The sequence below is a fragment of the Enhydra lutris genome, unplaced genomic scaffold (assembly GCF_002288905.1).
Source record: "Enhydra lutris kenyoni isolate GAN:26980312 unplaced genomic scaffold, ASM228890v2 scaffoldscaffold26, whole genome shotgun sequence".
NCBI classification, from domain to species: Eukaryota; Metazoa; Chordata; class Mammalia; order Carnivora; family Mustelidae; genus Enhydra; species Enhydra lutris.
Window position 1 is genome coordinate 24,588,382 of NW_019154110.1, and position 25,581 is coordinate 24,613,962.

At 50.6% G+C, this 25,581-nt stretch overlaps 1 protein-coding gene across 1 annotated transcript; it reads left to right on the plus strand.

The window, feature by feature from the left end:
• The first annotated feature begins 8,743 nt into the window (after nucleotides 1-8,743).
• On the plus strand, nucleotides 8,744-19,318 carry LOC111151478 (transcription factor CP2-like protein 1). Its single transcript, XM_022509493.1, is given in 21 exon segments — nucleotides 8,744-8,826; nucleotides 9,511-9,622; nucleotides 9,624-9,663; nucleotides 9,796-9,869; nucleotides 10,652-10,745; nucleotides 10,854-10,993; nucleotides 15,036-15,191; nucleotides 15,386-15,458; nucleotides 15,775-15,782; nucleotides 15,934-16,031; nucleotides 16,239-16,293; nucleotides 16,600-16,693; nucleotides 17,070-17,177; nucleotides 17,608-17,684; nucleotides 17,939-17,943; nucleotides 18,400-18,479; nucleotides 18,482-18,525; nucleotides 18,670-18,735; nucleotides 18,737-18,766; nucleotides 19,116-19,185; nucleotides 19,281-19,318. Coding segments are annotated over 21 exon segments (1,545 nt in total).
• The last annotated feature ends 6,263 nt before the right edge of the window (nucleotides 19,319-25,581 follow it).

Sequence of the window (25,581 nt, forward strand, 5' to 3'; positions counted from 1 at the left end):
GGGAACCAACTCCAAAGGAGATTCTGAGAGGGAAGAATTCCCAAGGGAAGCAGTGTTCCCGGTGACCCAGGGAAGCCAGGGAAGTTGGTGGGCCCTGGGGCCCATCTGGTCTCCGCATCAGAAGCCCAAGGTGGGGCCTATGCAGAGAAGGCAGGGGGCTGGATCCCATGACCTCTGGATGTCCTTCCTGGCCCGCAGCCTTAGTGTTTCAGAGCAGTCTTTCATGAACTAAGCCTGAGTCATTGCCTGAGTGCTGACAACTCCCACTGCAGTGACTGGGGACAGGGCACGAGTAGCCGGGCTAGCTTCTGAAGAAGGAATATTCTTCCATCTCAGAGTCAGAGGGCAGATATGAGGGGTGGGCAGAGCCAGGGGCAAGGTGAAGGTAAGTAGCAGTCACACCCTTCTGGGTGTGTGACAGAACTACCGGGTGCCTCTTAGAGGGACAGCCGAATGAGTGAAAGTGGGTGCTAGGCTCTTGGGAGCCTGGGGGCAGAAGGATGGACCAGATGACTCCATATCTGCACACAGCACCATGTCCAGCCCTTTTCTTCCTGTTCTGTGACATTGGGCAGAGACCTATCCATCTCTGGAAGGACTTCAGTTTCCTTCTTTTTAGATTGGCAGAATTGGAATAGATTAGGTTGACATAGGGAGTCAGGTCAGAATGGGGGCAATAATTGTATATCTCTTAGCGTTCTTTTGAGGATTAAATGAATTAACATACGTGAAGAGCTGGACAGAGTAAGGGCATAGTAAATAGTATTTACCTGTCTATCTACCTGTCCATTTATTTAGGGATACTTAACCTTGAACTTGCAGGCAAGCTTCAAGGGGTTCATGAATCCCTTGAAGCTGTATAAAATGTTGGATAAGCATTTTCTGTGGGACAGCCTAGAGCTTTCACCTTCTCCTCAGAGAATCTAAGATTCCCAAAAGATTAAGAACCAATGGCCTGAAGGATCCCCAGGACCCCTCCACTCTGAGCGGATGAGAGTCTCTGATGGGAGGGATTGCTTCTCCTTCCATAAGGACTGACCTATTTTCTCCCTTAACAACACCTTCAGCTCAAGTCCCTCCCTGCTGTGGCCTCTGCCCCCATGAGTTGCCAAGTGCCCCCACCCTCAAGCTGAAAACACGATTGGTTGGTCTTTTTCTCCAACTTTAGAGTTGGAGCTTCTAGGGTAGGGAGTCTGTCACGGTTGAGGTCAAGTCTGGTTCTCATCTCCCAGCTGAGGAAAGGAAGAGGGCCCAGGCTCCGTGGGTCAGGGGACACAGGGAACACAGTGAGAGGGCTGGCCTTGCCCAGTCTCCCCTATCTCCCCCGCCAGCCCACCAGGGCCCCAGAGACAGATACTGCTCTAATGAGCTAAGGCCCATGGCAGGCATCAGTAATTATGATTTTATGGAAATATAGAAGGCTCTTACGCAAGTGCCTGACACACTTCCTGGCTGTGGCATCTGGGACAGCCAGGTCCCCAGGGGCTGGAGGAGAACCCTTCCACCACTCCTTGCTGTCACCAACCCCTGGAGGTCAGGACACTGGCATAGAGCCGCCCTCCCACTGCCTGTGGCACTGTCTCTAACACAATCTGGGGGAGCTGTTCCCTCTCCCTGTGCCCCAGGCTCCCTGGAGGGGAACGACATGGGCTCCAGTATATACAATCCCTGCCTGCCCCCCACCAGGCAAACTGAGGCTGTCCCAGACACCAGTTTACATGGGAGGGGGATAGTGACCTTGGGATTATGTGTCCCTTTCCTCCATGAAGAAAACCTCACCTTCCTGAAAGACATCTCCTTCTACTCTGTTTCTTTTCTCCTGGGGGCTGGGACCATAGGGCTGACAGCAGTCATGGGGCCCGGAGTCACAGCCTGTCTGTACCCTCCCCAGGTCCTGTGCCAGTGTGCCCCCCCCCACCTCCCAAGCCTCTGATGGTGTCCTACCCACCCACAAAGCATCTGTTACCAAGGTAACAGCAATGTCATCACTTTAGGGTGAGCAAGGAGGTGGAGCCCAGTGGACTGGTGAAGGGAGTGCTCCTTGTGGTTAGAATTTTGGAGAGATGAGCACTGAAGGCCCCCAACTCTGAAGGAGGATCTTTGGGTGGAGAGCGGCCTGGGCACAGACGGGGGCAGAAGGTTGCCGACAGCCCATGGAAAAGAGGGAGGATGAAGTCTGGAAGCAGCTGGATCCTGTCCTTATAGGTGAGGGTGACTCCGCCTTCCTACGCTGGAGGAGCGTCAGGGTGGCGATGCCCAGGAGAAGCTGAGGCAGGGACCACGGAGCCTGCCTTTAACCCCTCCCTCAGGGTCCAGCTGGTTTACTTGTCCTAGGGAGAGGCCTTGGGGCTGGGAGAGTCTAGACCCAGCCGAAGCGGTGTGGGGGAACCTGGGGCCATCCTGGGTCCACACCGCCCCCTGCTGACTGCACAGAAATCTGCACTGGGTGGCCTTCCGGGAGGGGCGTCTTTGAAGGTCTCAATTTGATACATCTAAACCATGAGGTCCTACTAGGAGCCCCGAGTGGCTCTGGGTATCAGGGAGGTCTGAGCTTTGCACTCAAGGCCTTCTTGTAAATCCTGACCCAGACAGCACAATAATGCAAAGGGTTTCTCTGAGCCGACTTGGGGTACCGAGCGGTGGAGCCCATGTGGCAAGCTGATAGAGGCCATGGGTAGGCCGGAGGGCAGAGAGGCCAGAGTATTCCAAGCAGAGGGAACCGCTGGGCAAAGGCAGAGAGGTGTGGAACAGAAGGGCCGGTCGTGGATGCTGTCCGCGCAAAGGGGAGGAGGAGGGGTGAGAAGGAAGAGCAGGTGGGGGCGGGGCTGACTGGCTCAGTCAGTGGAGCCGAACGCGGGACTCTTGATCTTCAAGATCAAGAGTTCAAGCCCCATGTTGGGTGTAGAGATTACTTAAAAATAAAAACCTTAAAAATAAGTAGACGAAAGTGGACAGACGGCCCTGAATGCTGAGCCTGGAAGCTGCGTTTTCCTGTGAAAAGTGGCTTCTCCAGCTGGCTCCCTGGAGCCCAGCTGAGCAATCCAGCCGTGCCTTGGAGGCATGGGGTAGGGGGGGAGGGGAGAGCAGGCAAAGTGGTTCAGTCAGAACTCGAAAAGAATTTAGACACATGGCTCTATATTAAATGTTCTGCAAGCCTTGCATTTGACTCCAAGAATATCCATGCTGGTTTTCCTGCCAGAAAAACGGATTTTAAGAACTAACTATCCTGTGCCAATGGTGCCTGGGAAGATGGACCATGGTTAGCCAAGGTTTTCCTCAGCCCAGTCTGAGAAGGGCACTGAGAGCAATGGAGGCTGTGGGGGGGTTCTCCCCCTCTCCCCTGGGAGTGGTGCCATCATCCCTGTGTCTTAGGGAGATTGCCCTGGATCCCAAAGGCAGCAAAATGGAAACAAGAGAGTTGGAGTAGTGAGCTTTCAGGGCCCTCTGGCTAAAGGTTTCACTACGTGTCCTGTGTCTTGGCCTGGGTGGAAGGCATGTGTGCCGGACAGTGTGCAGGACAGTGGGGTGGCTCACGTTCCAGCCCATTCCTTGCTAGCTCAGAAACTTCAGCAACCTGCATCCCTCTGGTTTCCTAGTCCCTAAATGGGGATCATCTTACTTCACGGGGGTAGTAGTGGTGGGTAGCAGGACTGGGCCCCCTCCTCCTAGATCACACAACCCTAAATCAGGGAAAGCTGCTTCCCCTGTCTGCAATGCCTTTCCCTACCTGCTGCGGCCTCCCCGCCGCCTCCCAAGGGAGTTCCCAAGTCAGGTGGGACCCCTGCGTAGCCACACCTGCTGAGACCACAAACCCGGCTTTCTGCCCCTCCCACTCCATCATTAGCACAACCATCCCGACCCCGTTCTCCACCTGTTAAAACCACAGCAGCCCAGCTGCTGTCACTTGCATTACTCATCCTCGGGGCTCGCAGCTGGGAGTGGAATGGAAAGTATTTTGTCCCCAATTTGCAGCTGGAGAGCCAGAGCTTGGAAAAGCCCCAGGTTACTGTCATCCCTGGAATCCAGGTTCCTGGGTGGGGTACTTCTTTGGGACTTGTTGAATGAATGAATGAATGCCTGCTTGTATGCATAGACGAGAAACACTTCCCCCATCAGCCCTCTTTCTTTGGGGAAGGGGTAGGCATCATTCTCTAGCTCTCCAGGTTGGAATGTTGTCTGGAGATTAATTTTAAAATTCCATACATATTTATCAGACAGAGTGGAGCATAGTACAGTGATTGAGAGGAGGGACTGTGACCCAGAGGGCCTGGGTTCAAATCCTAACTCTATCTCCTCTTAGCTGTGTGACCTTTTAAAGTTTTTAAATTTTTTAAATTTATATTTATTTATCTGACAAAGAGAGACACAGCAAGAGACAACACAAAGGGGGAATGGGAGAGGGAGAAGCAGGCTCCAATGCGGGGCTCGATCCCAGGACCGTCAGCCGAAACAGACACTTAACGACTGTTAATGACTGAGCCACCCAGGTGCCCCTAGCTGTGTGACCTTGAGATAGCTATTTAACCTCTCTGAGTCTCAGTATTTCTGTCGGTATAATGAGGGGAAGGTGATAATAGAATAAAAGAAAAAACCAGCCTCTACCTTAGAAGGTAGATTGGTTGAAAAGCACTCTGTAGTTGTAGTAAGCGCTACGATTTATTAAATATTAATATATTTAATATATTAATAATATAATATTAATATTAAATTTAAAAAACTATTTATTTAAAAAACAGACCCTCAGGGCTCCTAGGCGGTTGGTTAAGCTTCTGCCTTTGGCTCAGCTCATGATCCCAGAGTCCTGGGATCAAGCCCCACATTGGGCTCCCTGCTCAGTGGGGAGCCTGCTTCTCCCTCTGCCTGTCGCTCCCCCTGCTTGTGCTCTCTCTCTGTCAAATCAATCAGTAAAAAAAAATCTTTAAAATAAAAAAAATAAATAAACAGACCCTCTTCTAAATTTTATTTTTTATTTTTTTAAAGATTTTATTTATTTATTTGATAGAGAGAGACACAGTGAGAGAGGGAACACACGCAGGGGGAATGAGAGAGGGAGAAGCAGGCTTCCCGCAGAGCAGGGAGCCCGAAGTGGGGCTCGATGTGGGGCTCGATGTGGGGCTCCATCCCAGGACCCCGGGATCATGACCCTAGCCGAAGGCAGACGCTTAACGACTGAGCCACCCAGGCGCCCCTTCACTTCTAAATTTCAATAGATAAACCCATATGATGTACTAGGCACTGGGGATACATAGAGAAAGAAACCGCTGCATTTAGTAAGGGCTTGATTATTACCTCAATTCCGTTTTCCCTCTACTCCACGGGGTAGAAGCATTTATCAACCCCCTTTTATAGTTGCCACATGAAGCTCAGAAAGGTTGTTACTTGCCCAAAGTCACACAGCTGAACTTGAACTCGGAGTTTATCTCAAGACAGATATTCTTAACCCCAACGCTGGTTGGCCTCTTAACATTTTATTTATTTATTTACTTGACAGAGAGAGCACAGGCAGGGGGAGCGTCAGGGAGAGGGAGAAGAGAGCAGAGAGCCCTACGCGGCAGGATCCCAGGACCCTGAGATCATGATCTGAGCCAAAGGCAGACGCTTTACCCACTGAGCCACCCAGGAGCCCCTGGCGCGCCTCTTAGTCCCTACCCTCAAGGGGCTTCCACTCTCTGATGGGGAAACAGACCCTGGACAAAGGGCACAAAGAAGAAACAGCATGTCAGACGACCACTGTGGAGGATTTGGTGAAGGGCAGAGACAGGACATGGATAAGTAAGCACCGGCTGGCTGGGCTGCAGGGAAGCTAAGAAGCAGACAGTACGTTTGAAGTGTGAACAGAGCGTCCTTTTTTCCGAGGTGAGACCTTTTGGTGGTCCGAGAGGGACTGACTCTGTAGCAAAGGATTGGGGGCTTAGAGCCGTGCCCGCGCGCAAACTCTAGGGGGCGCTGTTTGGCGCGGAGCTGGGCACCCAGACGTGGCGGAGGCCTTGCTGGGAGGCGGGGCCGCCTTCTGGGGTGGGGTCGTGTGTGTTCGCAGGCAAGAAGACCCCGCGGGGACTGCCATGTTCCTTTTAAACATTATTTTGCGGGCTGCTCAGGACTCAAGACTTTTGACCACCAATGTGGAGGCAGTAGGGGGTGCCTGAGCCCAGGGTGGGGCTGGATTCCACCCGCCCGGATATCTTGCCCCGCGTCCCACACTCGTGTGAGGGAGGCAGGGAGGGAGAGAGGGAGAGAGAGAGTATGTGAGAGAGAGAGAGAGAGAGAGGGAGGGAGGCTCCTACCTTGTAGCCACTCCATAACATTTTGTTGAATGACTGGATGGATGGATGGGTGGATGTAGAGAGGAGGAACCCTTCTCTCAGCCCCTCTTTCTTCGAGGGAGGGGTAGACCTCGCTCTCCGACTCTCCAGGTTGGACTGTTGCCTGGGGATAGAAAACAAAAGAGCACAAAACATTTTGGTGGGAGGAGAAGGACTCTGAATTGTTATTGCTCAGCAATTTTTACAGCTGAAAAGTTGCTTCCCGGCTTTAGGGAACCCACAGGATATTATTAGGATTGGGTTATCCATGGCATAGAAAATGTAAGAGCAATTGGGGTGAGGAAAAAAAAATTCATTTAAAATTTTTTTTTTCCATGGGGCGCCTTGGGTGGCTCAGTTGGTTAAGTGTCCGCCTTCAGCTCAGGTCTTGATCTCAGGGTCCTGGGATCAAACCCCATGTCTGGGCTCCCTGCTCAGGGAGGAGTCAGCTTCTCCCTCTCCCTCTGCTCCCTCACTCACCCACTCATGCTCTCTCGCTCTCTCTCTCTCTCAAATAAATAAATCTTTAAAAAAAAATTCTCCCCAAAAAACTCTCCCTGAAACTTTTTGTGTGTGTGGAAGTTTCTGGGACAGTCATGTCTGTACTTCCCAGGACCGCGCTCTGGTGGGGACACTGAGGATGTCCCCCAACAGGGGCCTCTGAGGATTAACACACACACACACACACACACCCCCCCCCCCCCCCCCCCCCCCCACCCCCGCTCCGCGTGATCAGATGCAATTGCATAGAATTTCCTCCAGTCCTCACTACCACACCGAATGGGAGGGAGACCCGGGAGGGAGGGAGACCTCCCGATTTTACAGAGGAGGAAAGGGGGTTCAGGAAGGTGACACGCCTAAAGGGGCCCTGCCTTGAAGGGTCTCCCACCTCTCAGGGCCTGAGGCTCCGCTGAGACCAGAAGTTTCTTTAAGGCCTCTTTGGCTCAAGAATGGGCCTTTCAGACCCTGTGCTCTGTTGGCTCAAGGGGCACAGTGAGAGTGAGGTGGGGATTGGGACTGGCCAGGCTCCATCTGCCTCAGTCCTGGCTTTTTTTCCTCAGAGAGAGAGCCAAAGAAAACCAGGAACAGGCCCAACACCATCTGGAGGGGGACAGAGCTCGGAGACTCTGAGATGGGTGGAAGGAGGGAGTAGCCAAAGGAGCTGGGGAGAGGCAGCCTCAGGGGGGAAGCGTGAGGATACAGAGGTCTTCAGAGGTGGTGGAGGCTGAGTGGTGGGGGATTGGGTTCTGGAAAAGGGGTCTCACCTACTCCCCTAACTGGTTCCTCATGGTGTCCTCCTGGAAGGAGGTGGGGGCCCACACCAGCCTCTAGCTTTTCTACCTCTGCCCCTAAAACAAGCCTCCACACACCACCCCTATACCCCGCTCCCCTCGGGCCAAGGCCGAGCCCTGTTGGGTCCCCTCTGACTCCCCTTCCCCTGGCCTTCCTGGAATCCCGTTCTGTCCAGCCTTGGAGGGTTTTGTGGAGGCCTCTGGCCTTGAATCCAACTTGGGCAATGGGTGGGTTCTCAAAGTCTTGGGGAGCTTATCATGGGGATCTGGGGGACTCAGGCTGCTTTAGTCCCCCTACTGGCAGGCATATTCCCATCCCCCCTTTTCTCCCAACTTCTATTTTGTCTGGCTTCATGGGAGGAGAAAGCACGTAGATGACAAAGGGCCAGGGGCCTGGAGATGGAGGTGTCCTGCCTGATGTGTGTGTGGGGGGTACTCTTTGGTTTTCTGTCTCCCTCAGCTAGGCCCCCCAGAATCACAAAGCCTGGAAAACCAGGGTCACACGAGGTCAGGCCACATCTTTCAAGGCTGTGTCTGCTCTTTGGAAGGCACTCATCTGTTTATACCAACCACAGTGGTAGGGGGTGGCGGGTGCTATCTGTGTACAAGGACAACAGGGACTGAGTGTGGGAAAGTAGCCTCCAGGCAGATCTTATTTGTCTGTAAACACAGTCAGCCTGTGCCCCCAGGCAGAGAAAAGCCAAAGCCACCAAGGACTGGGACTACTCTCCTCCGCCCTGGGAGGGGGCACTCCCAGGCACACCCCCTCCTCCCCACCCGGGGAACTCTCCCTCCTAGGCCACCCAGAGTGTTTCCACAGCAATCTGGGCTGTGTTCTGTAAAGTGTGGTCCCCTAGCCAGGCAGCCCCCTGGAAAAGGACAGGTGTCCTGCACCTGTTGGGGGAGGGAGAGGAGAAAGGGAAGGCACACCCCCCCATAACCCCTGCCAGCGCTTGGGCTTCCTGATAGGTCCCACGTTTTCTAGAGCCCTGGATGCCCAGCCAATAGAAGTTTTCTGGCCTTGCCCAACCCCTTTGTGGGTCTGCTTCTGTGCATAAAGGCTGGGCCCCAGCAGGACAGTCCGGTGAATCTGGCCCAACCCAATGCTGAGCTCTCTGTTACACAGCTGGCCCTGGCTTTCTTTCCAAGATGCTGTTTTGGCATAACCAGCCAGAGCACCTATGGCTCAGTCCCCGGAAACTGTACCCAGGGTCTCCGAGTGACTTGCTCAGGTAAGGGCCAGAACCCCTTTCCCCGGCCTCCAAGCATGGTCCTGGTCTGTGTGGCGCAGACCGATAGGGCCATCAGGTTCAAGTGGAGGGGGATGGGCTTCCTGGCTCTGGTGCCTTTGCAGGTGGAGGAATGGTCCACCTTCAGTGGATCCTGGACCATCTCAAAACACCCTGACCACCCACTCTCTCAGAGCACTTTTGTTCGGCATTTACTTGGTCTCAGACAAGCCCTGAGATAGCAAACAAGTAACTGACCACAGTTTTTGTTTTTATTTTTTAAGATTTTATTTATTTATTTGACAGACAGAGATCACAAGTAGGCAGAGAGGTAGACAGAGAGAGGGGAAGCAGGCTCCCTGCTGAGCAGAGAGCCCGATGCAATGCGGGGCTCCATCCCAGGACCCTGAGATCGTGACCCGAGCTGAAGGCAGAGGCTTTAACCCACTGAGCCACCCAGGTGCCCCTGATGGCAGGTTTTTGTAGATGTTTGGTAGTATCTGGAATTTGCCCCTGGAGGGTGGTCTCCCGGAGATGGTAGAGGTTGGAAGGGGGACTCTTTTGGGCCCCTGCTCCTGCTGGAGTAACTGCTACAGAAGCCTTTGGCTCCCTGGAGGGTCTAGCAAGAGTCAAAGCCCCACAGGGGCTGGAGTGGAAGCTGCCAGTGCTCCCCTTCCCCCCCAACAGGGAGTCCCTGCCCTTGCCCTGCCTGAAGCAGGAAGGGCTACACAACATCCCCAGCTAGGAGCATCCCCACCCTGCATTCCAGTACATTCTCTGTGCAGCCACCTCCCATGCCTGTCAAGCAGCAGGAAGAGACCCTCACCTACCTGAACCAGGGTACTCTGGGGCTGGGGATGGGAAGGGTGTAGTGGGGCAGCAGGCACTGGGGCCGGGGCCCAGTGCAAGATGGGGGTGGCAGGCTCCATCTCTGCCCCAGTGGGGCTCCCACATCTCCTTGACCTCTCCCAGGCCAGCCCTATGAGGTGCGGATGCTTGGTAACACCACACTGAGTGATGCTACTGCCTGGGCCTGGCTATTGAAGGTAGGTGCAACCCTCTCCCCACCTGTCAAGGGCTAGGCATGACTGACCCTCTGGACAGGAGGCGAATGTCATCCCTGTGATGTCACTGTCAAGTAGAACCCTCTTGAGACCCCCTTTTATTTTTTATTTTATTTTTTGGAGACCCCTTTTTACCTTGACCTTCACAGCCACACAGTGGTAGGCAGGCATTATTGAGGAAAGAGGCCCAGAGAGGTTAAATATTTTCTCAAGGACACAAAGGAACAGATCTGGGATTTAGAAGTACATTTACATAGCATTATTCACATGCATGATTCCTTCTCTCCAAAAAAATTATATATTTAGCTCCCATGCATTGCCAGAAACTATTCCATGAGCTAGGGATTCAACAGTAGAGACAGATGTGGTTCCCTTCCTCAGGGAGCTTGCATTCTACTGGGACAAACGCGTGATCAGACAAGTTATAGGCAATAACAAATCAATTTACTGATTGTAAATTGAAAAGGGCAGCAAGAAAAGAAACAAGTAGAGTGGCTAAGAGTGGGAAAGGATTAACTCCCCCATTTAATAGATAAGGAAACTGAGGCTCAGGGTGTCTAGGTCACTACCCCAATGTCACAGCTAGTGAGTGGCAGGTGGGCATCTGGACACAGACCTTATGATCTAAGTGCTTATGACCCCTGAGGGTGGGAAGCAAGGTGGGGGCGAGGAAGGTGGGATGGTTGGCCGAACCCAGTTGTGGGAACTGGTTCCCAAAAGGCCAGGCACACTGACCTGTGAGCCGTGCCTTCCTGTGCCCCCAGAGTGTGTTGTGTGTGGTTTTCCTGTGATACACAGAGCAGCAGCAGCTGGATGGGTGCAGGTGGAGGTGGCCAGGAGACAGCACCCTGGACATTGGTGAATGGGGAGGGACCGGGGACCCTTCGGGTCCACTTGCTGGCTTGGACGGCCATGTGGATGGGGAGGGCTGAGTCTCGCTCCCTGCTTGTTGCCCTATGCCTGCAGATGTGCCCCTGTCCTTGGGGGTGATCGAACCCCAGAGGCTGCTCTCACCACTCAACACAGTGGAGTTTCATTGGAACCTCCCAATGCAGTTTGGAGTTTCAAGTTGCAATTTGGAGTTTCAAGAGGATCTCCCTCTTCCGGTGGGTGAGTCTGAAGCTGGGACTGGGTGGAGGCTGGAGGTCGTTTGGGAGTGGCAGCAGGCCCGGTGGGAAAGGAAGGGGAATTTGGGTGGGGGTGAGGGAACAGTAAGAACAAACCCAGTTACAGAAAGCACTTTGAAGGTAAAATATGGCTAAATGTTTATTGAATCTCACCATAAGGAAGGACTTGTTTTTGTTTCTTCTTTATGTGTGTGTGTGTGTGTGTGTGTGTGTGTGTTTAAGATTCCATTTATTTATTTGACAGAGAGCAAGTAGGCAGAGAAGTGGAAGCCGTCTCCCAACATGGGGCTTGATCCCAGGATCCTGAGATCAGGGCCCAAGCCAGAGGCAGAGGCTTAACCCACTAAGCCACCCAGGTGCCCCACAAGGAAGGACTTGTTAAACCTGAAAGCAATGGAAGAAGCTAGAAAACTCAGGACGCAACTTAGCTTCATAAAAAGCAATGGTCTGCAATACATAGGCAAAATTCAAAGGAGGCATCAAATGGGAAAAATAGTTGTCATATGACATATGTTTATAGCCTCCATATATAAAAAGTTCTCATATATCAATAAGAAAAATAGATAAAAGCTCAATAGAAAAGTAGGCAAAGGATATAAGCAGATGATTTATGCAAGAAGGATACAAATTACATTTAAATGTAGACAGTTCAACCTCAACCTCAGAAAATGCTAATTAAATGCATATATATATATATATATATACACACACATATATATGGCAAAGACTTTAAAAAAGACTGTTATTGGTGAAGAAGTAGTCTGGGGAGGCAGACAGCCTCTCTTCTGCTGTCTGCCTACTGCTCCCTTGCGGTGTATTCAATAAACTTCTAGCTCCTTTAAAAAAAGAAGAAGAAAGAAAGAAGTAGTTTGTGCAGTCATTCTTTGGTAGAATGACACTTGGGCAGAATTTACTGATTTTATGTTCCTAGCATTCTACCCCATTGTTTTATTTTTTTTTTAAGACTTGTTTATTTATTAATTTATTTGAGAGTGAGTGTGGCGGGGGTGGCAGAAGGAGAGAGAGAGTGCCAGGCAGGTTTCATGTCCAGCATGGCGCCTAAAGAAGGACTTGATCTCAAGACCCTGAGATCCTGAGCCGAAACCAAAAGTCAGATGCTTAACTGACTGAACCACCCAGGTGCTTGCCCCTCAGTGTTTCCATTTCAAGAAATTGAGCCTACAACAGTGTTCAATAAGTACACAAAGGTATCTTGACCAGTTCTCCATAGCAGCACTCTTCCTCATATTCAAAGATTTTAAACAATCAAAGTGCCTGTTGGAAGAGGATTGACTTTTACATAAGTTTGAGTGCAGACATACACTGGAAATTATGTAGCCATTAAAGTGAGGTCTAGGGGCACCTGGGTGGCTCAGTGGGTTAAAGCCTCTACCTTCGGCTCAGGTCATGATCCCAGGGTCCTGGGATCAAGCCCCGCATCAGGCTTTCTGCTCAGCAGGGAACCTGCTTCCTCCTCTCTCTGCCTGCCTCTCTGCCTACTTGTGATCTCTCTCTCCGTCAAATAAATAAACAAAATCTTAAAAAATATATTAAAAAAAATAAAAATAAAGTGAGGTCTAGGGGCGCTTGGGTGGCTCTGATGGTTAAGCGTCTGCCTTCAGCTCTGGCTGTGATCCCAGGGTCCTGGGATGGTACCCTGTGGTGGTTCCCTGCTCAACGGGGGGAGTCTGTTTCTCCCTCTCCTGCTGCCCCTCCCCCCCAACTGGTGTTCTCGCTCCTTTGCTCTTTCTCTCTAATAAATAAATAAGTAAACAAATCTTTAAAGTAATGGCTAATGAAAAGAAAACTGTTTTCCTATAAGTAAAGAGAAAGCAGAAGACAAACTTGTATTTAAAGTTTGAGATTTCCATTTGATTAAAAAAAATGTGTGTGTGTACACAAGTTGTTTTTCCTTTTTCCTTTCTCTTGCCCAGAGAAAAGGGAGGAAGAAAGGATCCTTGAGTATTAAGTGCTATGTCTGAGAGGTGGTGTGATGGGATGCCTGTATTCCTTACTCTGTGTCAGAGTCCTCCACATTTTCTAGGTTGAATAGGTTTCCTTTTATAATCCAACAATATTGTCAAAAATCCCCTGTGTGTCCCTCTTTTGAGTGCTCACCATGGTGTAAGCACGTGGACTGGGAGGTCAGGTGGATGTGGCACAATTTCATTTCCCCTCCTTAGTAGGCAGACCTTGCCTGGGTCGCGTGATCTTTGTTTCCCCATCCTTTCAAGTTCTTCTCAGGATTGTGGGAGGGTTATAGTGGGGAGTGGGGGTAAACAGAGGGGAAACCCTGCTGGCCCTTGGAATCCCAGTACCAGGCAGAACACAGGCTGTAGGCTGTGTGGAGTGCAGGCTGGGAAGGCTTCCTGGAATAGGCTCTTTGATTTAGCAAATAAAACACAGGACATTCAGTTAAATTTCTATTTTATTTTTATTTGTTTATTATTTTTAAATGGATATTTTTCTTTTTTTTAATTTAATTTCTTTTCAGTGTAACAGAATTCATTGTTTATGCACCACACCCAGAGCTCCATGCAATACGTGCCCTCCATAATACCCACCACCAGGGTCCCCCAACCTCCCACCCTTTAAATGGATTTTTTTAAAAGATTTTATTTATTTATTTGTCTGAGAGAGAGAGAAAGACCACAAGCAGGGGAAATGGCAGGCAGAGGCAGTGGGAGAAGCAGGCTCCTTCCTGGTTGAGCAACCAACCAGATGCCGAACTTGATCCCAGGACCCTCCCTGATCATGACCTGAGCCAAAGGCAGATGTTTAACCAACTGAGCCACCCATGCATCCCCAAATTTCCATTTTAGATAAGAACTTGTTAGTATAGGGGCATCTGGGTGGCTCAGTGGGTTAAAGCCTCTGCCTTGGCTCAGGTCATGATTTCAGAGCCCTGCAACTGCTCAATGCTCAGCAGGGAGCCTGCTTCCTCCTCTCTCTCTGCTTGCCTCTCTGCCTACTTGTGATCTCAGTCTGTCAAGTAAATAAATAAAATCTTAAAAAAAAAAAAGAACTTGTTAGTATAAGAATGTCCCATGGGGTGTGTGGGGGAGAATATCCCATGAAATATTTGAGATATATTTATACTAAATTATTTGTTGTTTACCTGAAATTCAGATTTAATGGGGCATCCTGTATTTTAACTGGCAATTCTACCCTGGAATGGGACATTTTGTCTTAGATAGGAGCAGGATTGCTTTCCAGGTAGAAGATTCTAGGGAGAACTATATGCAAGTGTGTTGGGGGCCATGATTAGACCGGGGAGGTGGGTCAGTGTGTTGGCTGATGAGAGAGAGAGAGATACAGAGAGAGAGTGCACGCAATCATCCAAAAAGGCCTTGACCCTTTTTTTTTTTTTTAAGATTTTATTTATTTATTTGACAGATCACAAGCAGGCAGAGAGGCAGGCAGAGAGAGGAGGAAGCAGGCTCTCTGCTGAGCAGAGAGCCCAATGCGGGGCTTGATCCCAGAATCCTGGGATCATGACCTGAGCCAAAGGCAGAGGCTTTAACCCGCTGAGCCACCCAGGCACCCCTTGACTTGACTCTTTAAGGGGCTCAAACCTGAGGGTCAGGAACTTTGTTTCTAATCCCATAACCATGGGGAGCTACTGAAGGATTTTGAGCAAGGGAAAGAACCTAATAAAGTTATGCATTAAGAAATAAACTCCAGGGACGCCTGGGTGGCTCAGTTGGTTGGACGACTGCCTTCGGCTCAGGTCATGATCCCGGGCTCCCGGGATCGAGTCCCACATCGGGCTCCCAGCTCCATGGGGAGTCTGCTTCTCCCTCTGACCTTCTCCTCCCTCATGCTCTCTCTCACTGTCTCGCTCTCAAATAAATAAATAAAATCTTAAAAAAAAAAAAGAAATAAACTCCAGCTGGGGTGGAAGGTTGCTGTGGTGAAAGGCTGACGGGTGACAGGTAGGTACAGTTTGTAGGTGGACTTTCTTGAATGTGGGTGGGACCTAGAGTCACCCTGCTTTCTCTTTGCTTCTTCTTCACCTCAGATTCACCGCATCAGCACCGTGTTTGCTCCTTCCAAGATGGGTGGAGAGAAAGGTGTCCCCTTCCGCCTCCAGATCCACACCTTCAAGGCCAGCGACAAGGACCTTCCGCAGGCAGCGCACCTGCACTCTGCCGGCCGCCTCACCAAAGTGTTCAAGGTACAGGCGGGTCCCTGCCCCTCCCTCTCAGGACTGTCACCCTGCTTGGCGGCTGGGTGCCCCCCCTCAGCCTGCCGCCCCCTTCCCTACACAGAGCGGGATGGAGCTCGAGCTCCTGCTTACAGCCCCTTCCATCCCGAGAAGGGGGCAGGTAAAGTGGGGGGCTCTGAACTCCCCTCCTCACTCGCCTGCAGCCCAAAGGAGCTGACCGCAAACTGAAAACAGACCGGGAGAGGCACAGTATCAGGCTGCCCCTGAGGGCCTGGTGTTCACGGAGGTGTGCGGGTGGGGGTGGGGCGCCGGACGGAGGAGAGCAGCTTTGAAGGAAAGATCCTTATTGTACGTGTGGGTAAATTGAGGCCTGAGTGCCGTGGCTGCTCCACGATCGTCACAATCCCGGGTGATTGCACCTGCTTCCTGCAAGGACAAGCCGCACCGTCTGTTCCAGCCTCCTAGGCTGCCTCTCCTGCACCCGCCATCGCCCCGCCGCACTTGGGCCCCCTCTGCCTGGAGCACTTCCCTTCCTGCTGCCGCTTCTGGCTGGCGGCTCCTGGAAGCTTTCCCTGGCTACGCCCCCCCCCAGACCAGCAGGCTAGTTGACTCTTCCCCTGAATGGCGTTTTGTCCGAGACTCCTTAGGGCGCGGGGACCCTGGTCTGCCTCCCACCAGAAGGAGGGGAGGGAAGAGCCTCCGCTGGCCTCGGGATGTCTAGGCTGAACCTTGCGGCTTGCTTGCCCCACAGTGTTGACCATGCCCAGATCCCAGTGCAGGGCCCGACTAGCCTCTCAGCCCTCTTGCTCCGACCTCTCCGCACTCGGGCAAGCTCCTGTCCCCAGAGAGGTGAGGTGGGGTGAGCGTGAAGAGCCCCTCAGCCCCGGCATCCGGGGAGGGGCAGGGTTGAGGTTGCGGTCAAGGGCAAGAGGCTCAGCTCAGTGCCCTTTGTGGCGGGGGGGGGGGGGGGGGGGCCCCCCGCCCGCCCCCCCCCCCCGGGGAGGGGGGGGGGGGGCTGGGGACCGGCTGCACTCCCCACTCTCTGCTCCCTCACAGGCTCTGCTCCTCCCCACCGTTCGCCTTGGATACCTTGCGGGGCAGCCCCGCTGAGGTGCGTCTCCCCTTTCCAGTCCCCCCAACCTCTAACTCAAAGCCTTCTCGGCCCCCAATCTTTATCTCAAAGCCTTCTCCGGGCTTCAGTGCACTCTTCCAGAATGGGGTGGGCCTGCCCCCTGGTGGACAGAGCTTGTATAGCCACAGATGGCAAAACAGAGGACTGGGGTTCTTGGCCGGCAGGATGAGGCTGCGGGCTCTCAGAGGTGGGGCCGCCAAGGGCGGGAGGCTGTATTTCTCCTGCCCCTTGTTCGCATTCTGTGGGCCCATGGTGATAATCTAGACTGCCCTCCTCATGCCTCAGGACCTGAACCCTGGGGCCTCCATCCTAGCCCCGCAGCAGTGGTTGCATCAGCACCTGTCCTCCAGCTACTACGGGATGCTGACCAACTTCACTGGTGAGGCTGGGGTCTGGCAGGACCCTACCTGTAGGAGACTGAGGGCAGGAAATGTGCCTGTGGCCTGGCTTGCTGTGCGTTCTTCAGCTAACTTCTGTTTAGGACTAAGAATTGCCAGACACTATGCCTGCTTGGCTCTCTTGTCCTGTCTCACCCCATGTAATTTATATACTACCCATGAGGATAGGGCTCAGAGAGGTTAAGTGACTTGCCCAAAAACACACAGCTAACAAGCAAGGGGCAGAACTGGGGTTTGAATCCGAGTTTCATCCCCATCTGTGGACATACTCGGGCAGTCTGGAGACTAATGTTGGATTGTGTCCCTTGCCATGCTTGATTGCAGGCCTCTTTCCGCAATATGGCCCTGACTCTGTAGGTACTGATCTGCTGAAGCTTACCCGCCAGGATCTCGTCCAGATCTGTGGGGCTGCGGATGGGATCTGCCCTCTCAATGCTCTTCAAGCCAATGCTCTTTCTGCTGGGCGCTTTCCCTCTGTAGTTGTGTTTACCAACTCAGCTAATGGTTGTGACCCGTGGCATAGTCAAGCTGTAAGGTAACTTAAAGACCATTTAGTCCCACACCCTCTTTTTACAGAGGAAGAAATTCAGCTCCCCGACAGTGACCTACCTGCTTGAGATCAAGAACAAAGCTGGCAGGGATGAACTAAAAAGTTAGGCTCCTGTGACCTCCTTTTTCTGGACCCATCCCACCTGCATCACTCCATTTCTGAGGACAGAGATGGATTTTTCTCATCTTCTCTTCTCCCAGGATCCACCATTCATAAAATGTCTAAGAAATGAGTGGTGACCTCCCTCTCTGGAGACCTGGCAGGAGGTGGGATCCCTCCCAGGGAGGGGCTGTTAATTTAGGTGTGAAGTGTTGATACATAAAATTCCTGGCCCACGCCCATTAGTCACCAGCTGACTGCATGTGGCTCAGCAGGCCTCTAGGCAAGAGAGCGAGGTTCCTAAGAACACCAACTCAGGTGAGGTTCTGGTCTCTCTCTGCAGGTGAGATTCAGGTGTGGCTGCTCAGAACATCTTCTTGCCTGGGGAGAGGGTGATCCTCCATCATTCTTGGGACCTGAGATGCCTTACCTGGCATTCCTCTGTCTTCCGTGACCAGATTAGTCCTCTCCTTCCAAGATGTCCCCTGAGATTATTCCTCCATGTTCCATTCCCCAAACCTATTGTTGTCATTGTCGATATGCAGCATTCGAACATTATAATCCTACTGTATTAGAGTTTCAGTCATTCATATGCAGGTGGCCCCCCTTTTTAAATTGGGGCTCCCCTCAGTCTGAGGCCTCCCCAAAGCTGAGAAATAGGTGAGGATTAAGTGGATTTATAAACCTCTTTCCTTTACTCCTTCCTGCCCCCATCCTGCAGGAAGCTAATCACCTTGTCCTCTCCTTCCTGGTCTCTGGGGATCTCTCAGCTGCCCCCCGCCCCCCCCCCCCCCCCCCGCCACTGATTCCCGCCCTGTGAGGTGTGCTGCTCACATCCCCAGGCTTTTATCAAGAGATCTCTCTAGGGGCGCCTGGGTGGCTCAGTGGGTTAAGCCTCTGCCTTCACCTCAGGTTATGATCTCAGGGTCCTGGGATCGAGCCCCGCTTCCCCACTTTCTTTCTCTGGTTATTTGTGATTTCTGTCTGTCAAATAAATAAATAAATGAATGAATAAAATCTTAAAAAAAAAAAAAAGAGAGAGATCTCTCTAGATGAACTCAGCGCCGTGCAGCTGTCTGCGAAGCTGGCTGAGTTCTTGGCCCTCCCAGCCAATCAGATCTGCTGCCCCACCCTGGGGACGTCTTTGTTCTCCTCAGTGACCAGGTACGGGAGCCCTGGCTCTCTGCCAGGCCCCATAGGGGCCTTGATCACGATCCCACCAGAAGCCGAGTGTCCTTCTCCCTGCCCTGGCTTTTTCTGTTTGGCTCGAAGAACAGAACTGTCTGAATGACCCTTTCTCCCTGGCAGGTGGTTCAGAATCTTGAGAATGAGTCATACTTTGTGGCTGTGGGGAACAAAGGTAGGGGTTTTAGAGGAGAAAGAAGTCTAGCAGGCCCTAGAAAGGGCAAGATTGTGTTTATTTTGTCTCCTAAATGGGACTAAAAGATGCTGTGAAGGTGTGTGTTCACTGGGGGTGGGGTGGGGCTTGTGGCGTTTTCCAGTCAGCTGGTAGATATCTGAACGCCCATTTTGTTGGTGTCAAAGGGACAGATCCCTGTGGCTGCAAGGCTGTTTGCCGCTCAGGGAGAAAACGTCCCAGTTTCTAGGCCACGGAATAGAACAGAGAGGAAGGTAAGGCCCCCCCTCTGTCTTCTGCCCCCGCCCCCCATACTACAAGACAGAAGATGCTTGCTGGACATCACCTGGCACAGAGCACCTCTGACCGGCTGCCCTGGGGTTCTCGTTATTCAGAGATGCCTGCCCTCTATCCCTCCTACAGGACAGAGGGAGGCTTCCTCATGCTGGGGGAGGAAGAACACCCGGGTATGGAAGGTGCCCTGCCCGCTGCTTGGTTTGGGAGCAGCAGAGAAGCTGTGGTTGGCTTGTCTCACCCCAGCGGTGCCCTTCTCTGCTTTCAGTGCAGAATCCAGACGGCTACTTCCTGGTTCTTACCTAGGCCCAGGGGCACACCGCTGCAAGAGCCAGAGACGGACACCAGCCTGGTTCTTGGGGGCCCCACATTCACCAGAAGCCTTGTTTAAAGCCTCAGCAGCTTCATCGGGCTCAAGGTGAAGCGTCATGTCCAACCCCTAGAGAGGAGTGGAGCAGCCCCCAGGCCCATCTCTCTGCTGAGCTGGCCAAGGCCGTGAGGCACAGAACCTGCCCCTGTGGAGAAGGCGCCTTTGCCCCAAGCAGAGCCGCCCGAACACTGGGTGCAGGGGTTCAGGTTTGTTTAAAATTGTATTCACCCTTTGCTTTTCTTAAAATTAAAAGTTAATTTAAAAAGGCATATATGTTTAATGTGTTGTTAATGCTTGCTCAGTTTTCTTGGTGTTTTGGTCCTTTTGGGGGGAAATGTTCTCTCCTTATAGATGAGGGCAAGGGATGGCGTCTGGGACACAGGAATAAATCAGCTTGGCTTTTTTTTTTTTTTTTTCTTTTTTTTCCCAACTAGTTTAGACAAAAGGTAATCACTAAAGCCTCTAAAAGACCATTCAACTATCAAATCACTATGCTTATTTAACAATTCTAGAGATGTAGGGGCGCCTGCGTGGCTCAGTCAGTTAAGCGTCTGCCTTCCACTCAGGACATGATCCTGGAGTCCTAAGACAGCCTCCGGTCCTGTCAGGCTCTCTGCTTGGTAGGGAGTCTGCTTCCCTCTTTTCCTCTGCTCCTCTCCCTCCCCCTGCTCGTGTTCTCTCTCACTCACAAATAAATAAAATCTAAAAGAACAAAACAAATACCCAAACCTTCTAGGGGCGCCTGGGTGGCTCAGTTTGGTTACACATCTGTCTTCAGCTCAGGTCATGATCTCAGGGTCCTCGGATCAGACCTGCCCTGGATCACGACCTGAGTTGAAGGTAGACACTTGACTGACTGAGCCACCCAGATGCCCCTAAAAAATACTCTTAAAAAAAAAAAAAAAAAAGGAATGGGCCATATCTTATTCTGCTCATTTTTTTTTTTTTTGAAGATTTGAGAGAGCATGCACGCACACGTGCAAGAGTGGGGGTGGGGGGGTGGGCAGAGAGAGTCTTAAGCAGACTCCTTGCTGACTGTGGCTCAGGGCTTGATCTCATGTCCCTGAAATCATGACCTGAGCCGAAAACCAAGAGTCAGAAGCTTAAAAGACTGTGCCACCCAGGAGCCTGCTTATTTTTTTTTTTCATCCCCTTCCCTCTGAATAATATTACTATTGCTATTATTTAAGGATTTATTTATTTGAGAGAGAGAGAGTGAGCGAGCGCATGCTAGCAGGGGAAGGAGCAGAGGGAGACTATCCAAGGCAACTCCCCTCTGAGCACGGAGCCCCACACAGGGCTAGAGCTCACGACTCTGAGATCAGAGCCAGCACCAAAACCAAGAGTCCAATGCTCAACTGACTGAGCCACCCAGGTGCCCCTTCTCGGAATATTAATAAAAATCTCAAACACTTGAGGGGCAGTTGGTTGAGCCTCCAACTTCTGATTTTGGCTCATGATCTCAGGGTTGTGGGATTGAGTCCCACATTGGCACCACATGCTCAGCCCGGAGTCTGCTGGAGATTCTCTCTCCTTCCCCCTGCTTTCTGTATCAAAAAAAAAAAAAAAAAAAAAAAGGAAAATAAATCTTTAGGATGCCTGAGTGCCTTGGTTGAGTGTCTGCCTTCAGCTCAGGTCATGATCCCAGGGTCCTGGGATTGAGTCCCATGTCGGGCTCTCTGCTTGGAGAGGAGACTGCCTCTTCCTCTCCCCCTGCCTGCTTGTGCATGTGCTCTCTCTCTCAAATAGGTGAATAAAATCTTAAAAAAAAATTTTAAAAATCTTTAAGGCATTTCAAACACTGAGAAGAGAAAACCCCATATGCATGAAGTGGAATATAGGCCAAGGTGCCCTCTTAAAAATACCTGCTTAATTCCTTATTCATCATTTACCTCAGTGATCACGCCTGTAATTCCACAGGGTTCCCCAAGGGTGTTTCACAGCAGGGTACATAATGTGAGATTGAAATTCAGGTTGCTGACTTGGCCACTGCTCATTTCCACCAAAAGGCCTGGGACCCCACTGCATTAACCTCCGTCTCTCTCTCTCAACCTAGGAGCCCGTAGCACAGACTCAATACTGAAATATTTGTTGATGCAAAGGAAATAAAAGCAGGTAGGAAGTATCTACCATGTGGTGTTATTATCTCTTTAATCTTCACACTGTGAAGTGTAGGTACTGTTATCCCCACTTTACCAACGAAGAACAGAGACGGGGAGAGTCAACCAGCCAAGGTCATTGTGTGTGGGAGAAGCCGGACACTCTGGCTTGGAGCTTGTGTAACTATTATGCTACTCTTACCATCATTCCTTCTAGTCAAGGTGAGGGCAGTGCTCTCCACAGATAGGGGACTCAGGCTGAACTGCTGCTGTCAATGAGTTAAAACAAAGGTTTTTTAGAAACTCTGATTTGTATTATGTATTCTGTTTTTCTCAGAGACAGGTGGAGTTCAGGGTATTAAGTAAAGGTATTAAAAAGGTATTAAGCCTATTAAATAGTAAAGAAAGGGTATTAATTAAAGAATACTAAAAAAATATAAGGATGCCTAAAAGAAGCGCCTTCATTCAGCCTCAGGAGCCTTTGCAGTTCTGGGGTTCAAGGAAGTTAAGAATCACAGCTCCGAGTCAGGCTATTTCCGCAGCAAAATGAAAAGTCTTCACAGCTTATTTCCTTTAATTACATCATAAAACAAAATTAGAACATACAGGAAACAGTAATAGTTACATAACAATTTACTTTATATATTTATATATAAAAAACATTTTTCTTTTAGTCCAAAGATTTTAAAGCAAAAGGAATCCTCTACTGCCACCTTGGATTTTATTTTAAATAACCCTCCCTCCCCCCATCCTCAAGCGCCAAAAGTATGGGGTGGAAGCAGTCACGTGGACAGCTAATGGAGCCTGGTGCTCAGTCACCAAGTCGGGACCGGGTCAGCCACAGGGAGTGGCTGAGCGCTGGGGCAGGCCTGGTGGAGGAACAGGGAAGCGGTAGCTTCCCACGCTGAAGCACTCGGGGGAGGCCGAGAGGCTTCAGGGGGCTTAGGCCACAGCAAGGTTTGGGATCAGGCCCTGCCAGTCAACCATCCTCTGCCTTCAGTCCCCTCAGGGGGGAGAGGGGTTCGAGGGGGTTAGCTCAGGGATGGAACAGCCTGGTTTGAAGGTAAAACTTTCTCCTGCAGCACCATTTGCCCACCCAGCTCTGTCCTCAGGCAAACAGGTGGGGGTGGTCCTCCCAGCTGTCTGCCCTCTGCACAGGTCTGTGCTCTCAGGTGGGCAAGGCTGAGGAGAGCAGCCAGAAACCGCCTGAGGCAGGTTACCTGGAAACAATTCCTAGTAGGAAAGAGGAGGCAGCTGGAGGTTGGCAGCTGGGAGGAGCCAGAAACCGCCTGAGGCAGGTTACCTGGAAACAATTCCTAGTAGGAAAGAGGAGGCAGCCAGGGTGGGAGGCAGCTGAAGGTTGAGTCATTAAACAGGAATGGAGAAAGGCAAAATGCAGAAGTCCTTTCTCCCCTGGACCGACCAATGGAAGGACTGTAACCCTTCTAACCTTCGGACTGGGCAGTCACAGATCCTCAGGGGCCAGCTCTGAGAGAGCAGAGGCACAGTGCAAAAACACTAACCATGTAGCTTCTGCTGAGCCCCGCCCCACGGGTCAAGTGTGGTAGAGGTTAGCATGGAGTTTGGGGGTAGGGTGAGGAGGGGAGTAAGAGAAGAAATCTCAGGCTCACCTCCTTCCTGCACTTATTAGAAAGTAACAGTCATCAGAAAAGCACAGGTAAGAAATTATTCTTAAGGGCAGGAAAAAACATGTAAACCCAGAAAAGCAGCAGCAAAGGTTTCACTTTTTACAGGTCTAGCACTAGGAAAGAAAATCATTCAAGTCTTTGGGGGCGAGGCGGGTGGCAGGTAAAGTAATTAATCAAACCATGCCAGTTAGAGATTCCTTTATCAAGTTAGGATTTTCTAAGACTTTCGGTTGTCGTTCACTAGTGCCATAAGAAAAAAAGGAAGGGAGGGAGGGAGGGAGGGAAGAAGACAGAAATAATGATGACTTCAGGGGCTAAGAAGGGTTAGGCTAAGGTAAGAAACACATGTGTGTGAGCAGCAGTGAGACACAGATTTGAATTAGTGAAAGTAAGTAGTTAGCAACAGTGACAAGCGGAACTTTGTGGGGCAAAGATTTCTTCTTCCACCTTAATAAAAAAGACATCACTTCAAAGATTTTCCTGGGTTCTTGAGGTGTGGCAAAAGAGAAAAGGTATGTGTCTGGACACCTCTCTTCTCCCATCACTTCTTGGGATGCGGATTCTCATTCACTGCCTCTTTTGGGGTGCCCATTCCCATCTGGGTGACTCTGGTCGGGTACAGGGTGGGTAGAAGCCCTCCGTGCCAGTGAGAACGGCATGGAGTTCACTGGATGGAGAGGAAAGCAAATCTACTCACGTGTGTGAGGCAGGTGTTTCTGCATATTCAGGACAGAGGCTTGTACCCAAAGCAAAGTGCCCCAGTTCCAGAACTGATTCTCTCCTTTACTTTCAATCTCATCTACCATTTCCCCACCCCAATTCTTCAAAACAAGACACTGAAAAGCAGAAAATAGAGTCCATTGATACAGTTCTGGTTGCTCACGGTTCTTTTTCCTAGAAGGGCAGTGAGACACCGTGGCTGAACTCAACCCCTTCGAACCAGACTCCACCGAGGGCTTACTCAAAGAACGCATGAGGCAGAGATGGAAGCACATTACGGAATTTCTCTTAATATCCCACATGTGAGCTTGTCCAAGACATTTTTTTTTACCCCCTGCTGAAAATTAAGTGTAACTCTGTTGGCCTCCAAAGATTCACTCAGACTCAGCTGAGAGGTTCTTACTGACTTTCCTAAGAGTCAAAGCCTTCAGAGATGCAGATCTGATGTTCCTAAGAATAAAAATGGACAAATAGAGAGACTGGCCTTATAAGGGGGAGCTGCAGAAGCCCTGCATGCAGAAAAAGCATTTATGTGTCTCAAATGAGTTTCTGGCAAGTAGAGTTTGTCTCAAGTGAGAGGGCAAGCTTAGAGCAGCATGTTCTTTGCTGAAAAACCAAGCTGTTCAGTTAGGGCACCTGGATATAGCAAATACAGCCAAATGCTATTCCCAAATTACCTGGGTTAATTATAGCCTACCAACATGGTCTTATATAGTTTTCTGTATCTTCCAATATTACAATTAAAGTTTATGAGAGAAATAAAGGTGATGAGAGGCTTAGACTCCTATTTCCCCTCACCCTCCTACTGCTTGAGCATTTTTTAGGTTCTTTGGTCCAAGGTCATTGTAAGGGGGAGGGTTTGCCTCAAGACCTCCAAACAAACGTCCTCCCTCTTGTCCGAAACAAGTCTCAGCTCATTCACACTGCTTGGGTTTGAGGTGGTTAAAGATCCTAGAACTGGTGGACAGATAGGAAGGCAATCTTTAAAAAAAAAAAAAAAAGAAAAAAAAAAAAAAGTTCCGGAAGCCCAAAGCATACCACTGAGAGAGTTCCTCAGCCAGGATGCACAATGGGGATGGAAACCTAATCACACCATGCACACAAGGAAGGAAAGGCAGAATAGACCCGTTTCCTTTAAACCTCTCCTCTTGTACCGGTAGCACCTGTCATAAGCAACCCATGACTTTCAGCACAATAAACATTAAATGGCCAAGGGTCAACCACGATCCACACGCGTTCCTAGTCTTCAAAACCACAGTCACCTAAAGATATGCTGCCCACACAGGCAGGCAGGCAGTCGCCTCTTCCTTCCGGTGCCACTCATACTTCCCTACAACTTCAGACCAGGACAAATTCCCGCATACCTTGTTTACCCCTCATGGTAAGAGTGGGCTATCAAACCGGTAACAAAGCATTTTACAAGGCAATTAGGAGAAATAAAGGAACCTGAATGCTATAGCATCAGACCTGTATCGAACAGTTCAAATTGTTTGGAAAGCCCAAAATAAATCATCATAAAATATTTGCCAGGTGTCCCTCTAAAATATGTGCTGGAGGTCTGCTACATCAACTTAATGAATGTGGAAATTTACAAAAGCCATTTAAGAAATACATCCACTGAAGGGCAGAGGAGGAGGAAATAATTTTTTTTTTTTTAACATAGAGCACAATGTGCTTTCATAGTCAAAATATTGGGGGGGGAAAGGATAAAGACTGATCCCCTTATTCCTC